General features: G+C 39.7%; 1 protein-coding gene across 1 annotated transcript in view; it reads right to left on the reverse strand.

Annotated features, from left to right (window-relative positions):
- PBLD (phenazine biosynthesis like protein domain containing) overlaps nucleotides 1-16,810 on the reverse strand; it is a 44,059-nt gene that overhangs the window by 20,780 nt on the left and 6,469 nt on the right. The window contains exon 2 of the mRNA XM_028480916.2: nucleotides 3,182-3,328. Coding sequence (XP_028336717.1) covers nucleotides 3,182-3,265 — 84 coding nt within the window. The 5' untranslated portion in view covers nucleotides 3,266-3,328. The remainder of the gene's footprint in view (nucleotides 1-3,181; nucleotides 3,329-16,810) is intronic.

The following is a 16,810-nucleotide window of genomic DNA, read 5'->3' on the forward strand; positions in this document are numbered from 1 at the left end:
GGAGGTAAAAAGGAGTAAATTGAGGAATAATACTGATTCTTGTCATCTGGTGAAACTGAGAACATAAATCACTCAAAACTTTTCCAAAACTCTTCAAGAATATTACATGGGGACATGGGTCAAATATATTAAGACTCTTTTTTTAATTTTTAAATTTAATTTTATTTTTGGCTGCATTGGGTCTTCGTTGCTGCATGTGGGCTTTCTCTAGTTGCGGCAAGCGGGGGCTGTTCTTCGTTGCGGTGCTCGGGCTTCTCATTGCAGTGGCTTCTCTTGTTGCAGAGCACAGGCTCCAGGTGCACGGGCTTCAGTAGTTGTGGCTCATGGGCTCCAGAGTGCAGGCGCAGTAGTTGTGGCACACGGGCTTAGTTGTTCCGCGGCACGTGGGATCTTCTGGACCAGGGATCGAACCCGTGTCCCCTGCATTGGCAGGCGGATTCTTAACCACTGAGCCACGAGGGAAGCACCTATATTAAGACTCTTGACAAGCAGATTTAGTCAATTTCACAAGTCCTTGACATGAAGCTATGTTTGCCATATTGTTTCTAAACAAAGTTCACGTTTTAGAATCCGGCTGTTATTCTCTCACTAATACTCCTAAGCTCTTGTGTTACTTGACAAAGCCTATTAACTTTATTACTTTCTGCACTTTGTGGATGGAAAATGCCAACTGCAAGGTTGCATGATGAATGCATCATCAAGGTAAGATGAGGACTCTTTGTTTTGTTTTAATTTACTTAATTATTTTTGGCTGCGTTGGGTCTTCGCTGCTACGGGTGGGCTTTCTCTAGTTGCAGCAAGTGGGGGCTACTCTTCTTCGCGGTGTGTGGCCTTCTTGTGGGGTCTTCTCTTGTTGCAGAGCACGGGTTCTAGGCGCGCGGGCTTCAGTAATTGTGGTAGGTGGGCTCTAGAGCGCAGGCTCAGTAGCTGTGGCTCATTATCCAGAGAAGCTTCAGCATTCTCACACCACATTATGTACTTAGGCCAAAGTCTTTTTTTTTTTTTGGCCACATTGGGTCTTCATGTGCTGCCCGCAGGCTTTCTCTAGTTGCAGCAAGTGGGGGCTACTCTTCTTTGCGGTGTGTGGGCTTCTTGTGGGGTCTTCTCTTGTTGCGGAGCACGGGTTCTAGGCGCGCGGGCTTCAGTAATTGTGGTAGGTGGGCTCTAGAGCGCAGGCTCAGTAGCTGTGGCTCACGGGCTTAGTTGCTCCGTGGCATGTGGGATCTTCCCGGAGCAGGGCTCAAACCCGTGTGCCCGTATTGGCAGGCGAATTCTTAACCACTGCGCTACCAGGGAAGCCCAAGGTAAGATGAGGACTCTTGATCACCATTTTGCTGCTCCATTTGACGGAGAAAATAAGTATACCAGACTCAATTAACAATATTCACCTGTCTCAGTAAAACCTCAGCCATTCTCCATCTTGATTTACACTAGAATCACCTGGGGAGCTTTAAAAAACAGTGCTGCTTGGGTCCCACCCCCAGAGATTCTATTGTGATTGGTTGGGCATAGGAATTTTTAAAGCACCTCAGGTGATTTTAATCTGCAGCCAGCTTGATGTTTGCACTCAAAGGCCCCAACTTAATAAGACTTTTTTTAATGTGTTATTTTTTTATTGGAGTATAACTGCTTTACAATGTTGTGTTGGTTTATGCTGTACAGTGACGTGAACCAGGTATAGGTATACATCTATCCCCCCTCTTGGACCTCCCCCACCCCCCACCCCACCCATCCAGGTCATCACAGATCCCAGAGCTGTGCTCCCTGTGCTCTACAGCACGTTCCCACTAGCTATCTATTTTACTCATGGTAGTGTATTTATGTCACACTTAATCTCCCAGTTCATCCCACCCTCCCCTTCCCCACACTCCCCATCGTGTTCGCTACCTCTACCTTTCTATTCCTGCCCTTTAAGATCATCAGTTGCTTACTGTGTTCCTGAAGTAATTTTCAGAAAATCTACCCTTGTACTAACTGCTCTGAGTAGAAGCGTACCTTGGCTTGTTTCCTAACACCCAGGTAACAACACAAAGCATCTAAGGTCAAAGAAAATTTAACTATTCTGTTAAAACTTATCCAATCAAAGAGCCATTTTTTAAATTTTTTTTTTTTTTTGCGGTACACGGGCCTCTCACTGTTGTGGCCTCTCCCGTTGCAGAGCACAGGCTGCGGACGTGCAGCAGGCGCAGCCACCGCGGCCGGGCCCAGCCCGTGATCCGCGGCATGCAGGATCTTCCCGGACCGGGGCACGAACCCGTGTCCCCTGCATTAGCCGGCTGATTCTCAACCACTGCGCCACCAGGGAAGCCCAAAGAGCCATTTTTAAAATGAGACTTTCAGTAAGCTGAGTTCTCCCTATGTTAGAGCTTAATTCCTTCTATCTTTCTACTAAATTACTTAATTCCTTGCAAAATGTCTCATCTTTGGTCCTGAAAAGAATTTCTAATTGTCTGAACTATAGGTAAGGTTAAAAATATCCAGCTAGAATCTTTTAAGCTAAATGTAGTATCAGCCATGTCCAGTCACATAAAACTCATCTAATTTCATTCTCCTCCCCCTTTGGTGCTAACTAAATGAAAACACAGAGGCCACAGGGAGCTCGAGTTCTTTTTTTTTTTTTTTGGCGGGGGGCGGGGGGGGGGGGGGGGGGGGGGGGGAGTCTCAACCACCAAACCACCAGGGAAATCGCCCCCACTTTTTTTTAAATTGGCTCTCGCTTTTCTTTATATGAATCTTCATTTCTCTAGACCTAAGCATCTAGGTGTAAGCAGTCTCATCATATGATTTGGTCAAAATCAACTTGCAGACAAACACTGCTGATATCATTTGACAAAGAACACAAACCAGAGAGGTACACAAATAGGTGGGTTTGATTTTTTTTTTTTTTTTTTTTTTTTTTTTTTGTGGTATGCGGGCCTCCCTCTGCTGTGGCCTCTCCCGTTGCGGAGCACAGGCTCCGGACGCGCAGGCCCAGCGGCCATGGCTCACGGGCCCAGCCGCTCCGCGGCATATGGGATCTTCCCAGACCGGGGCACGAACCCGGTTCCCCTGCATTGGCAGGCGGACGCGCAACCACTGCGCCACCAGGGAAGCCCCTTTTTTTTTTTTTTTTTAGGAAATACTTGGTTCTACAGGAATCTAGGATTTGAGGCACTGCACTTCAAAACAAAATACTACTTACATTTTCTAGGAGGCAAACAGCAGCAGGATTCCCATGAAATGCTTTTGCTGTGAATGCATCTGCTATGAAAATAGGGAACTTCATTTTCCTTGCAAGCCGTTTCTGCAAGCTCTCAAAATTGCTGGTAGCCTGCTTTCATGCTTGTTGCTGCAAAAAATCAAAAAGTTAATGTTTTACTTGATGTACAGAAGCAACTAGCATTTTCCAGGTACAAAGTCAAGCAATTATTCTAACACACCTACATTTAAAGTGATCCTCTGATTTTAAGCCTCTAAATTGAATTTGTTTTAAATTACTGGATTAATAGAATATTTTTTTCATAGTGTACATATACTTAACAACATAATCATATTCCTAGAGTAGCCAAAACTACATTAGGCTATGTTTTTAATGAAGTGCATGAAACTTTCAAGGGGCATATATGTTGCTTATAGTTTCCCAATGAATATTACTGCCCTTTTAAAATAATGCATTTTTTCTAATTATAAAAAATATGCCCATTATCGCTTCTCTAGTGGCGCTGTGGTTGAGAATCCTGCCAATGCAGGGGACACGGGTTCGAGCCCTGGTCCGGGAAGATCCCACATGCCGCGGAGCAACTAAGCCCGTGTGCCACAACTACTGAGCCTGCACGCTGGAGCCCATGAGCCACAACTACTGAAGCCCGTGCACCTGGAGCCTGTGCTCTGCATGAAGAGTAGCCCCCGCTCGCCGCAGCTGGAAAAAGCCCACGCGCAGAAACAGACCCAACGCAGCCAAAAATAAATTTATATTTTTAAAAAATGCCCATTATAAAAAAACTTGGAAAATCAAAAAGTGACTCATAAACATGTAAATCAGCAGTAACTTTTTTTTTTGGACTTAACATAGTCAAAGGAGCCTCATGCTTTAATTTTATGTTATTTTATAAATCTGCAGATGGAGACTTTTTAACTCATGATATAGATTTGTTAAAATAAAGCTTTTCATTATAAGAATAACACTTTCTCTTTACTGAAAACCTGTAAAATATAGAAAAGCAGGGTGGGGAGGGGATCTCCTATATTCTCATGCCCTACAGAGAGAAATTCTGTTAAACATTCTCAGTGTTTCCTTTGCTTTACTAGAAAGCATGGGTTTTGTCATAGGCATGGAGGGATTCTTCCCTCCCAAAGTTATAGAACTTTTAAAAAATTCAGCAAATTAGGAGGTGCTTTGTTTAAATCTAAAAGAAATTAACCTATCCTAACATGTATTTCTAGTTCTCAAGATTAAGATAAATAACAGTGGGGCGCCTTGCTGGCGGCCACACCTGGCACCAGCCCACTAGGCAGCTCCCAGGCCTACAGGTTTCTTTTTCTTTTCTTTGTGTTTAATTTATTATACAAGTGTTTTGCTTAAATTTCTTGCCAAATGCCTACTTTTTTCTGCCTTTTTTAAAAGGTATAATTGATGTATTACTTTCAGGTGTACAACATACTGATCCGATATTTTTATATACTGGGAAATGATCTACCACAATCATTAACTACCTAGTTAATCCATCACCATGCAAAGTTACAAAAAAAGGTTTTTTTTGTGTGTGATGAAATTTTGAAGATCTACTCTCTTAGCAGCTTTCAAATATGCAATACATTATTGTTAACTATAGTCTTCATGCTGTACATGACATTCCCAGGACTTATTTATTTTACAACTGGAAGTTTGTACCTTTTGACCCCCTTCAATAACTTCGGTAAGGTTGTACCTTTTGACCCCCAAGCAATAACATTATTAGTATTTTCGATATACAGTTTTTAATCATAATTTTTACCCTTTTAACAGTATAGCATGAGTATAAATGCTTCAAAAACATCATTTTAATAGATTTACAATAGGCTCATGCATATGCTATAAATTATTTAACTATTTCCCCTTTGGTGAGTATTTATTTCTAATTTTTCACTTGTAAAGATAATGTAGTGATCAAATTTTTTGACTGTAAATTTGGTCTGCATTTCTGATTCTTTAATTATAATAGATTCCCAAAAACCAAATCCCTGGGTCAAAGTGTACAGACATCTTAACTTACACATACAGTTAAATTTATCTTCAGAGAGTGTATCAACTTAGCATATGAGAATGCCCCACCATCGGTGATCTGATAGATTTTAAAATACCCTAAATTTTCATTTGTGTTTCTTGGATTATTCTAACCAGACTGCAAAGAGCATAAAGTCAGAACCTCTTCTTGTTTTTCTTTGCTACTAAAATTTCAGTTTCTAGACCAGTGCCTGACACAATAAATGTTTATTGAATTAATAATATGCTGAGCATGCATCACAACTGAACTTTCATACATTGACTGGTAAATACTTAGGGCTTCTCAACATGGTATCATCTGCCAGCCAACATTTCAGTTTCAGTAGCATCACCATTATTGACAGTACATTGCAGTTTGTTGATGTAATTATTTGGAAATGTTATTATAGATTGCCTTTATTATTTTAGAAAAATTGAATAGAGACCAGAAACAAATTAAAGTTCTGACAATGAAGCACAGTTTTCATAAACAGAATTGACACTGTTACAGAAATCATAAGTATGCCAAAAGGAGCAAGTTTTTAGCCTCATTGAACTACAGCCCCGTTGGTCTCAGCCATCAGCTGTGTTCAATTGGATGAGAAAATTTATATTGAAAATACTGTCTAACTTTCCTATAAAGATTATAAATTACATGTTTATGTTTTTAAAATGTTTCTTTAGATAGTCTTGTTTTCTTGCTCTAATTTGGTACAGAAAAATAAAATTCTACAACTAAGTAATTTATCAGGCTTCTAGAAATACTGCATTGCTTCTCAAGTGAAAACATTTCTTTAAAGGGAAAAATCCTCCAAGACTCTAATATACAATGTCATTTCCCTGTTTGACAACCACCCCTCTCCACTCCACCCCTCCCCCCCACACACTTGCACTTCTCTTTTTCTAAAAGAACTCTGATTTCGTTTGGGGAGGCGATGTGCCCGGCCCCATCAATGTATCATAAATGGTCTAAGCCAATCTGTATGATTTCATCCTACTGTGCCAGATGCTCCCTCTTCCAGATCCTCCTGCAGCTAGAGATGTGGCCACAGGACCCATTTAGAGCAAGATTGCTGCAGAGATTCTAGGGATAATCTTTGGCTTTCTGATAAAAGGGGCAGACGGGAAAGGAAAATGGACAGCCTCTTTTTCCCCCTCCTCTTTTTCCTGTCTTGAATATGTTGCTGATGCCTGGAAATGCAACGATCATCTTTTGACCATGAGGTGACAAATATGAAGAGGAAAAGCTAACAAACTAGGTAAGGAAGAAATTGTATAGGTTCTTTACAACGTAGTTAACCTGCTAAATCAATGTTAGACCCTCCTACTTCCAGACTTATTAAGTAAACAGCAAATATCCTTAAGGTTCAAACTATCGTCAGTCCATGGAGTAGCCGAAATAATGGCCGAAGTAGCCAAAGGTGTCCACATTCTAATTCCAAGAACTTGTTAATGTGCTATGTTGCATGGCAGCAGGGAATTAAGGTTGCATATGGGATTAAGGTTGCTAATCAACTGATTTTTTTTTTTTTTTTAACATTTGAGGGCAGGACTTTTTTTTTAATTTTATTTTTGTCGTTGGCTGCATTGGGTCTTCCTTGCTATGCCCGGGTTTTCTCTAGTTGTGGTGAGTGGGGGCTACTCTTCGCTGCAGTGCACAGGCTTCTCATTGTGGTGGCTTCTCTTGTTGAGGAGCATGGGCTCTAGGTGCACAGGGTTCAGTGGTTGCAGCACGCGGGTTTGGTAGTTGTGGCGCTCAGGCTCTTGGGCATGCGAGCTTCAGTAGTTGTGGCAGGCGGCCTCAGTAGTTGTGGCTTGTGGGCTCTAGAGCACAGGCTCCGTAGTTGTGGCGCACGGGCTTAGTTCCTCCGCAGCATGTGGGATCCTCCCAGACCAGGGATCAAACCCGTGTCCCCTGCATTGGCAGGTGGATTCTTAACCACTGCACCACCAGGGAAGTTCCAACTGACCTTAAAATAAGATTATTTTGGATTATCCCAGTGGACTCAATGTCACAGGGGTCTTTAAAAGTGGAAGAGGGAGGCAGAAAAGTTCAAGGCAGTGATTTGAACATGCTGTGCTGCTGGGTTAAAGACAGAGGAAGGAGACACAAGCCAAGAAATATAGGTAGCCTCTAGAAATTGAATAAGGTGGGACTTCCCTGGTGGTCCAGTGGTTAAGAATCCGTGCTCCCAATGTAGGGGCATGGGTTTGATCCGTGGTCAGGGAAGTTCCCCGACCCCATGCCATGGAGCATGGCCAAAAAAAAAAAAAAAATTGAACAAGGCAAGGAAACAAATTCTCCCCTAGAACCTCTAGAAGGAACAGATCTGGATTAGTCAGTTGAGGATGCCATAACAAACCATAGACTGAGTGGCTTAAACAACAGAATTTCTTTTCTCACAATCTGGAGACTGGGAAGTCCCAGATCAAGATTGATTTTATCCCAGTGAGACCTATTTTGGATTTGTGACCTTCCGAATTATAAAATAATAAATTTGTGTTGTTACTCACTAAATTTGTGATAATTTGTTATAGCAGCAATAGGAAATGAACACAATCCAGTATTCTGTTACTTGCAGCCCAGCAAAATCCTAACAGCTGCACAAATTTCCAAGAACAATAATAATAAATATTACTGAGCACTTATGTACTAGACATGGTTCTAAGAGCATTTAATCCTCAGAGCATCTCATGAGATAGATCCTTATTATAACCTCCATTTCCATTTTACAGGTGAATAAACGGAGGCTCAGAAATTTTAAGTAACTTGCCCAAGGTCACACATTTAGGCAATGCCTAAATTTGAACCCAAATAGTCTAACTCCAGAGTCCATGTTGTTAACCACCATGCCTTAGAATATATCCCAGGATCAGAATTTGAGGAACTCTTACTTAAGGAACTAAAATCTTAGTTCCATGAAATTGTAAACTACCACTGCATAAGATAAATTTTGTCTTAAGTGTTAAAATACTTTAGACCATCTTTGAAATGAAAACACAAGAGTTTAAAAATTCTCTTAGAATTTGCAGACACTCAAGAATACAAAGGACCCTGGTACAAGAAACACTAAATAATTGTACTATGTATGAAAACTAAACAAGATTTCTGATTAAGTAAGAAGAGTTCTTGGTCAAGTGTGAAAGTTTCTTTTTTCTTTTTTTTTTTTGTGGTACGCGGGCCTCTCACTGTTGTGGCCTCTCCCGTTGTGGAGCACAGGCTCCGGACACGCAGGCTCAGCGGCCATGGCTCACGGGCCCAGCGGCTCCACGGCATGTGGGATCTTCCCGGACCGGGGCAGGAACCCACGTCCCCTGCATCGGCAGGCGGACTCTCAACCACTGCGCCACCAGGGAAGCCCAAGCATTTTTATTTGTTCTAGAACAGTGCTTTTCAGATTTTAGCATTCATCAGAATCACCTGTGGGGATGTATTAAAACACAAATTGCTGGACTCTATGCCCAGAATTTTTTATTTCATAAGTCTGAGGTGGGGCCCAAGAATTTACATTTCTAACAAGTTCCCAAGTGATGCTGATGCCATACTTGGAGAATCACTACAAAAAGAGCATGAAGTTTCTAACACCATAAATGTATTAAAACTATCTTTCTAAAATGTATTTTATAAATTTAATTTTTATTCTCAAAGGGTAGAAAAAGTATTTTTATTCATTTAATTTGATTAATATTCCTGTTGTGCTCTATGGTAACCAATTATGCTTAACATAGGGTTCACATTAACAATTTAATTTTCAAAAATTACCGTGTATTTCCTAAACACCAGGAACATGCTAGATTTGGGGGATAAAATGATGAACAAGTCACTAACTCTCTGTCAAGGTATTCTCAGTCAGTGAGGAGACCAATGTAAAAAATTATAAAATATAAAAGAAAAAGATATAGATACAATGCTTATGAACACAAGGAGAGAGCAATAACTCTGCCCAGGAGACAGTCAGAGGGAGCTCCAGAGATGAGGTGACATTTGAATGGGTCCAAAAACATACACAAAAAAATGTCCAGCAGTTCCATAAGGTGGGAACAGACATCTTGGGCAGAGTGCATGGATTAATCCCAGAGTAAGCAATTCAATATGGAAATAGATGTGGCAAGAGGATAGGAGAGGGTGGAGATAAGGCTATAAAGATCTGCTGGAGCCAATGTTCATGATTTGTTCTTTATCTTTGTGGGTTCAGAAATCCAAAGTTCAGTTCAACAGCTACTGTGTGGCAGGCAGACTCCAATGCTAGGCACCAGGGAGAGAAGAGAATCTCATGAATGAGCCATACACCTCTACCCTGAGGATCTAATCTAGAATTTATTTTTGAAGATGTCTTTTTTTTTCTCTCTCTCTCTCCTTAAAATTAATTTTGGTTTCATTCCTATAAGGAAAAGGCAGGCTTAACGTCCCCCTGAATTGCTGAGAGAAAATTTGAAGCAGGTAAAGTTTGAGCAACTTGCCTTTATTTACCCAGTAAATGGGCTTGCACAAATTCTGGCATCCAGTCAAATGGCTGGTCCTCAGGTGCAGCTATCAGGCAGGGCTCTGAGCAACTATCCAGCACGGTGTTTTTCAAATGATCCAAATAATTTAAATTATCCTTCTCTAGTTTCACTGACATTCCATTTGGACACCTAGAGTGGCTTTACATGTCCCTTAATAATGCCAAGCAAATATGCTGTTTAAAAAGAAATAAATTACCCCCAGAGGGTACAAGCTCATAAATCTAAATTTATATGATTTCGGGACTTCCCTGGTGGCGCAGTGGTTAAGAATCTGCCTGCCAATGCTGGGGACACGGGGTCAATCTCTGGCCGGGGAAGATCCCACATGCTGTGGAGCATCCCATGCACCAGAATTACTGAGCCTGCGCTCTAGCCCGTGAGCCACAACTACTGAAGCTCGCGTGCCTAGAGCCCGTGCTCCACAAGAGAAGCCACCGCAATGAGAAGCCCGCGCACCGCAACGAAGAGTAGCCCCCACTCACCGCCACTAGAGAAAGCCCGCATGCAGCAACAAAGACCCAACGCAGCCAAAAATAAATACATAAAATAAATTTATAAATTCATATGATTTCTCAACTATTCATACTTCTCTTTTTTAACTCTTTAGTTTTTAATCATCAAATTAGTATATGAATATAATCCTTTTATAAACAATAAAATAGTACGGAAAAAATTAAAATCCCATTTGACAATTCCCTGTCCCACTACCTTCCCCGGAGTTCTACTGGGTTTGTTTTTGAGAACACAGTAGACACCCTCCTGAATTCTAATCTTGGTTCCATTTACCATGTAAATGTAGGGAAATCATAAACCTCCCTTGTTCAAATAGCTTAGTCATTAAACCTGCCCATGGGTATGCCTGGGAACACTGAGGCTTATTTGTCCCTCTGTAACTGTCTTAGCTTGGTTACAGTCTCCTGTGGCTACAGACAACAGAAAGTTGATTTCTGTTATTCTGTAGCTGTTAGCATAAAAGAATCCACTTAGCTTTTGCTTATGACTACTGCCTCAAAACAAGGATACTCATTAATAAATGCCAGTTTAGTTCTTTGAAAATGTAAATATTTAGTAATAGGGCACTGACTGGCATTCAGAGTGTACTTGAACACTGTCTACTTGCTGGTGAAAAGAAAATGAGTATAAAAAGGATTACAAATTATAAGTAAAGTAAGTTTTTAAATAAAAATTTGGAAGAAAATCTATTTTTAGTTTCATTTAGCTACTAAGACCATACACACACACACACACACACACACACACATATATGGCATTCAACTACTTTGTGTTTACTTTTACCCATATTTCCTAGACTTAACAAGCTCTGAAACACTTCCTTTGTTCAAATATTTTTAGACTCGTTCTGATTTCTTCAACTACATTTATGTGTGAATACCCACTGTTTTGGATGGAAATTTTTCACTTTTCTGTTAAAGTTTACAGTTCTCATCTTATCACCATGACTTACCATTTATCAACCAAATTATTGTCCCCCGCTTCCTCTCCCCACTGGTAACCACTAGTTTGTTCTCTATATTTGTGAGTCCGTTTCATTTTGTTATATTCACTAGTTTGTTGTATTTTTTAGATTCCACATATAAGCGATAACATACAGTATTTGTCTGTCTGACTTATTTCACTTAGCATAATACCCTCCAAGTCCACCCACATACTTGCAAATAGCAAAACTTCATTCTTTTTTATGACTGAGTAGTATTCCATTGTATAAATATACCATATCTTCTTTAACCATTCACCTGTTGATGGACACTTAGGTTGCTTCCATATTTTGCCAATTGTAAATAATGCTGCTATGAACACTGAGGTGCATGTATCTTTTCAAATTAGTATTTTTGGTTTTTTTCAGATACATACCCAGAAGTTGAATTGCTGAGTCATATGGTAGTTCTATTTCTAGTTTTGTTTTGTTTTGTTTTTTTGCGGTACGCGGGCCTCTCACTGTTGTGGCCTCTCCTGTTGCGGAGCACAGGCTCCGGACGCGCAGGCTAAGCGGCCATGGCTCACGGGCTTAGCCGCTCCACGGCATGTGGGATCTTCCCAGACCGGGGCACGAACCTGTGTCCCTTGCATCGGCAGGCGGACTCTCAACCACTGCGCCACCAGGGAAGCCCCAATTTCTAGTTTTTTGAGAAACCTCCATCGTGTTTCCCACAGTGGCTGCACCAATTTACATTCCCACCAACAGTGTATGAGGGTTCCCTTTTCTCCACATCCTTGCCAACATTTGTTATTTGTATTTTTTGATAATAGCCATATACATGTTATTTATAGATATTCATATTCATATATATATAATATCTAGTTAATACAAAAGCAAGCAGTAATGGAGGAATAGAGAAACAATAAAGACATGACATATAGAAAACAAATAGCAAAATGGCAGACTTAAACCCTACCTTAATTACATTAAATGTAAATGGACTAAATTCACATCACAGGGATTTTTTTTAAAGACATGATCTAACTATATGCTTTCTATAAGAGACAAACTTTAAATTCAAAGACACAAATAGGTTGAAAGTAAAAAATTGGGGAAAAGATATGCCATGCAAAGTGTAACCAAAAGAGAGCTGGAGTGACTATACTAATAACAAACAAAATTGACTTTAAGACAATATTTGTTACTAGAGACAAAGAATGACATTTTATAATGATAAAAGTATCAATCTATCTGGAATATATGACAGTTATAAACGTATATGCACCTAACAAGAGAACCCCAAAACACATGAAGCAAAAACTGACAGAATAGAAGAAATAGACAAATCAACAATAATAGTTGGAGACTTTAATGCCTAGTTTCAACAATGGATAGAACAACTAGACAGAAGATCAACAAGAAGATTTAACAACACTGTAAACCAACTAGACCTATCAGACATCTCTAGTACACCCCACAATAGCAGTAAACAGCACATCCTTCTCAAGTGCACATGAAGCATTCTCCAGAATAGACCATATGTTAGGTAGCCCATAAAACAAGTCTCAATAAATTTAAAGGCCTGGAATCATACAAAGTGTGTCCTTCAACCACAATAGAATAAAATTACATTTTAATAACAGAAGAAAAAGGAAATTTGGGAAATGTGGAAACTAAACAACATTCCCCAATAATAAAAGGAAGTGAAGCTCCCTGGAGAAATGGCCGATTCTAGGGCCAGGGTAAAGAAAATACCAGATGAGCCTGCAGCATCTTCTAGTACCAGAAAGTAAGGCAGTCTCAAAAAATAAAAAGGATAGGGGCATGTCAAAGGGATATAGAAGCCAACCTGAAAGTGCTCCCTGTGGCCTAAGCAAGAATAGTTTGAGCAACAAAATTAGTAACGTAGTAGTAGATTATAACCCAAAGTACAAAATGAATATCCATGAGTCTGTACTGACATATATGAAAGATGAAAAATGAAAGAAAGAAACACCTTACAGAATATCAAATAATTTATCTAGCTACTCTCTCTTCCAGGAGATGGAGTTTATTTATTTATATAAATTTATTTATTTATTTTTATTTTTGGCTGCGTTGGGTCTTCGCTGCTGCGCGCAGGCTTTCTCCAGTTGCAGAGAGTGGGGGCTACTCTTTGTCGACGTGCGCGGACTTCTCCTTGTGATGGCTTCCAGGAGATGGAGTTTAAATACCCCTTGAGTGTGGGTGCACTCAGTTACTTGTTTCCAAAAGAGTAGACCATAGGAAGAGGATAAAAAGCAATTTCACGGTGGAGAAATCTGGCAAACACTACCTCACCCAGGTGATTAAAGGTAACACCATCAGTGATAAGTCATGTTGACAGCATATACTTTTGATATGGTGTGATGGGAATGGCACTTTACTTCTGTAGTCTTCTTCCCAAGAACACATTACTCATGTCTAATCATGGCAAAGACATCAGAGAAATTCCAACTGAAGGATATTCTACAAAGTACTTGACTAGAGGATGCTAAGGAGAATGCTGACTAATGTAATTTAGCATCCCAGATCAGATACTGGAACACAAAAAGGATGTTACAGAAAAACAAGTGAACCCCAAATAAAGTGCGGAGTTTAGTTAATAGCAATGGACCAATGCTGGTTCATTACTTGTGACAAATGTACCGTAGAATGTAAGATGTTAACAACAAAGGAAACTGAGTGAGAGGTATACAGGAACTCTTTGTACTATCTTTGCAACTTTTTTGTAAACCTACAACTATTCTAAAATTTTTAAATCATTAAAAAAAAAAACAAAACTGAGGCCTGCCAATAACCATTTAAGGGCGCTTGGAAGCAGATCTTCCATCAGTTGACCCTTGAGTAACTGCAGGCCCAGCTGACACTTTTTAAAAAAAATTAATTTAATTAATTTATTTATTTATTATCTTTGGCCATTTTGGGTCTGTTGCTGCGCATGGGCTTTTTCTAGTTGCGGCGAGCGGGGGCTACTCTTCATTGCAGTGCGTGGGCCTCTCATGTTGCAGAGCATGGGCTCTAGGCGCACAGGCTTCAGTAGCTGTGGCACATGGGCTCAGTAGTTGTGGCTCACGGGCTGTAGAGCACAGGCTCAGTAGTTGTGGCCCACGGGCTTTGTTGCTCCGTGGCATGTGGGATCTTCCCGGACCAGGGCTCAAACCCGTGTCCCCTGCATTGGCAGGCGGATTCTTAACCACTGTGCCACCAGGGAAGCCCCCAGTTGACACTTTTGATTGCAGCTTTATAAGAGACCCTGAGCCAGAGGCACCCATCTAAGCTGCCCTCAGGTTTCAGACCCACAGAAACAATGAAATAATAAAAGTCTGTTGTTTTAAGCTGCTAAGTTTTAGGGTAATTTGTTAACAGCAATACTAAGTAATACAGTATGATTTCTTTTTTTCCCCAGTTTTACTGAGATATAATTGGCATACATTACTGTGTAAGTTTAAGGTATATAGCATAATAGTTTGACTTACATATATTCTGAGATGATTACTGCAGTAAGTTTAGTTAGCACCTATCACCTCTTATAAATACAATAAAAAGAGAAAGCAAAAAACGAAAAATGTTTCCTTGTAATGAGAACTCTTAGGATTCACTCTCTTAACAACTTTCATACATCATATAGTAGTGTTAATTATAGTCATCATGCTGTATATTATAGTCATCATGCTGTATATTACAACCCTAGTACTTACCTTGTAAAGTATCATTTTTTTATATATAATATTCAGAAACAGCCACTGCAAAACATAGGGACAAGATGCAGTCAATCTGTTTGAATTATATTTCTCATTATTCCTCATTGTAAGCTAATAAGTTCTCATTCCAGTTTTTACAAGATTCTAGACCAAATTTACCTAGCCTGAGCCTATCTCCCTAAACTATCAGAATGTAAAAGCAAAAATATACGCTGGTGAATGCCAGCTATATATCCTAGCACATATTAATTTCCTGCTAGACACATCCACTTAGATTGTATATGGCACCTCAAAATCAGTATACTCAAGTCCTATATTCCCTATGTCGGTTACTATCCCCACCATCAAACCCTAAACCAAAAATAACTCATCCTTGACTTTTTACTCATCCATCCACAGCTTCTCTAATCAATCACTAAATCCTGCTGATAATGGCTCCTAAATATCTCAAAGACATCCTCTTATATCTATCTATCTATCCCAGTATCTATCTATCTATCTATCTATCCCAGTACCACTGTTCCAGTTTAAGAGCTCATCATCTCTGCTGGGCCTTCTTTGCTAGACTGTGGTGAAAATTAGTTACTTAAAGTGCCTCCACCCCCAATATAACCATAGTTATTTGTACACTAAGAGGCATAGGTACATAATATGAAGAAATATTTTTATCTACCACTCAGGAGCTTAAAATCATGTGTGGGGGGAGAGGGAAATGGTCTGTTACTCCTAACGGTACAGTGTTTTCTAAGTTATCAATGTGCTTATAAAATATGAAAAGCAGTACAATAGTTTGATTTAAATTCCTTAAGTAGCTATCTTTTGTAGCTGCTTTCCTTGTTCTTCACAGCAATCCACTGGGACAGAAATAATGTTCAACACTTTTAATTATTTTCAAAAATTAGAGGGCTTCCCTGGTGGCGCAGTGGTTGGGGGTCCACCTGCCGATGCAGGGGACACGGGCTCGTGCCCCGGTCCGGGAGGATCCCGCATGCCGCGGAGCGGCTGGGCCCCTGAGCTATGGCCGCTGAGCCTGCGCGTCCGGAGCCTGTGCTCCGCAATGGGAGAAGCCACGACAGTGAGAGGCCCACGTACCGCAAAAAAAAAATAATAATAATTATTATTATTATATATATATTACATTGGATTTTAAACAATAACCTGTGTGTTTCTTATGATATACTTTTACAAAAACAAATAGAAAAAAAGCAGGCCAAAATAAGCTTTTGTCCTAGTCTCACAGAAGTGAACTATCAAGGGAGAAGAAATGCCTTAAGTACAATAGTAATGGAAACAGATACCATGAGCACATCCCAGATAATATTGTCATCTAACTTACAGCAAGTAATTCCATTTGTTCTTCTTTTGCTAGGTAATTTTAAATTTTAAGTGATTTTTGTTTAAATTATTAGATGTCAGTTTTTAAAGATAATATTTAATGACAGGATAAAATAGAAAATGTAGTTACAAGCTTTTCTCGTTGACATTTAATGTAAATTGTACACTAGCCACATAGCATACTATCAAGTGATTTTATGGTGGAGATCAATTTTTTGGAAAAAAAGAAAAAGTCATACTTTTTTCTTCTTACCTTTGACCCCCTTCACCCATTTATATCAAACCCCTGTCCCCCACCTTTGGCAACCACCAATCTGTTCTCTGTATCTATGAGCTTGGTTTTTTTCCTTTTTTTTTTTTTTAAATAGATTCCACATATAAGAGAGGTCATATGGTATTTGTCTTTCTCTGTCTGACTTATTTCATTTAGCATAATGCCCTCAAGGTCCATCCATGTTGTTGTGAATGGCAAGATTTCATTTTTTTTATGGCTGAATAATATTCCATTATTCATATATATTGTATATGAATATATATTATATATGTTATGTAAAATATGCCATTATTAATGTATATTTTATCGATATA

Source organism: Physeter macrocephalus, chromosome 20 (genome assembly GCF_002837175.3).
Source record: "Physeter macrocephalus isolate SW-GA chromosome 20, ASM283717v5, whole genome shotgun sequence".
Classification (NCBI taxonomy): Eukaryota; Metazoa; Chordata; class Mammalia; order Artiodactyla; family Physeteridae; genus Physeter; species Physeter macrocephalus.